The sequence below is a fragment of the Octopus bimaculoides genome, chromosome 7 (genome assembly GCF_001194135.2).
Source record: "Octopus bimaculoides isolate UCB-OBI-ISO-001 chromosome 7, ASM119413v2, whole genome shotgun sequence".
In the NCBI taxonomy this organism is placed as follows: domain Eukaryota; kingdom Metazoa; phylum Mollusca; class Cephalopoda; order Octopoda; family Octopodidae; genus Octopus; species Octopus bimaculoides.
Genome location: NC_068987.1, coordinates 12,641,690 through 12,643,286, shown reverse-complemented (window position 1 = coordinate 12,643,286; position 1,597 = coordinate 12,641,690). Strand labels below are relative to the sequence as shown.

The 1,597-nt window shown below is 28.9% G+C and overlaps 1 protein-coding gene across 8 annotated transcripts in view; it reads left to right on the top strand.

The window, feature by feature from the left end:
* The window catches only part of LOC106869746 (twitchin), a 176,103-nt gene that overhangs the window by 16,368 nt on the left and 158,138 nt on the right, over positions 1-1,597 (top strand). For all 8 annotated transcript variants that reach the window (XM_052969245.1, XM_052969243.1, XM_052969250.1 and 5 more), the window contains exon 12: positions 1,153-1,245. In XM_052969245.1, coding sequence (XP_052825205.1) covers positions 1,153-1,245 — 93 coding nt within the window. The remainder of the gene's footprint in view (positions 1-1,152; positions 1,246-1,597) is intronic.

Here is a 1,597-nt window from a genome sequence, read left to right as displayed (position 1 = left end):
TATATACACATACATATATATATGTGTATATATGTATATATATTCTACTATTTAATTTTAATATTTTCATAGCAGCTTAACAATATAGCAATTAACCAAAATAAACCAATTTGTTATACATTCTATACATTCGTTGAGTAGTATTTCTAAAATATAAAATATAGAAATTTTGATGTTAAATATAAAAATAATTCACATGTATTTGAATAGTTGTAAAACAAAATTCTGTTGATATGAACATTTTTAATATATATTTTTTTCCTTGTTTGTTTGTACATGTGAAATTGTACGTTCAGTAACCAGAAATTAACCTTCTAGTTAGATTTAAACAGTCATATTTGTACGTTACTAGTATATGCTGCAATGTAGCCAAATTTTAAACAAGTGTATAAAAACATATTTTGATATTTTAGGAAAATTGTTCTAAAGAAGTAGAGAAACTAAGAAAACTTTGTGGGAATTTGTTATCATAGGTGATGCTCCAACATGGCCACAGTCAAATGACTGAAACAAGTAATAGTAAAAGTATAGAAGATATATAATCATTTGAAGTTGGAATAAAATATTTATTAATAATTCATTTTTAAGGCTATCTCTGCAGATTTTCTATAGAAATTATTGCCTGCCTTGGTTTTTTAGGAAACTTATCAGTGCTGTTTCAATAGATAATCTGTAGAGATAACCTTATAAAATGATCTAATACACATATATATATGTGTGTGTGTGTATATATATATATATATATATATATATATATATATATATATATATACACACACATAATACACACACACACACACACACACACACACACACACATGTATGTATACAAATTTGTATAATAATAAATATCTACAACCATACGTAAATCTAATTTTCAAGATGAAAATCAGTACATTCAGAAATCTTTGAGAAAAAAGAAGAATTTTTATAATCAATTAGAATAGTGGGAACTATAACATAGAGATTACTGTTAAAGATATTTAAAATTAGTATAGTTATTAGCTTTTGTCATTAAATTGAAAAATCAATATCCTAGCAATTTAAAACTTAGTATATAATTGATTTTGTCTTTGTCTAAAATATATGTTGTCAAAGCATGTAGTTCTGTCTTGTTCAACAAGTCTGTATTTGCCCTGCTTGCTATCACAGCTGCCGAACCAGAGCCGAAAGAAGAAGCGCCCGCGCCCGCGCCACAGCAGCCTCTTCCCACTGTCAATGAGCCCATCGCTGATGAGGAAGCAGGTAAAATACCAAAATCCCGATCTCCCTCACCCCAATTCCAAGCTCCAAACAAAGATATGCCAAAAAAGGCTAAGTCTCCTCAGCCATATCGGAAACAACCTACAACTATTTTTGAGTATGAAGAAGGTAGGTAATGCGCATGCAACAATGAAACCAACCTCTACTGATATTCCGCATGGGCATTTGTAATGGCGGCATAGGAACTGCTAAAGAAGATTACAACTAAAGGTTGGCATTTTGTTCATCAAAAGGGTATTTCCAACTAGAAAAGGCAGTTTATTGAGCATTATTGTTCTTATACATATACATATATACATATATACATATATATATATATATATATATATATATA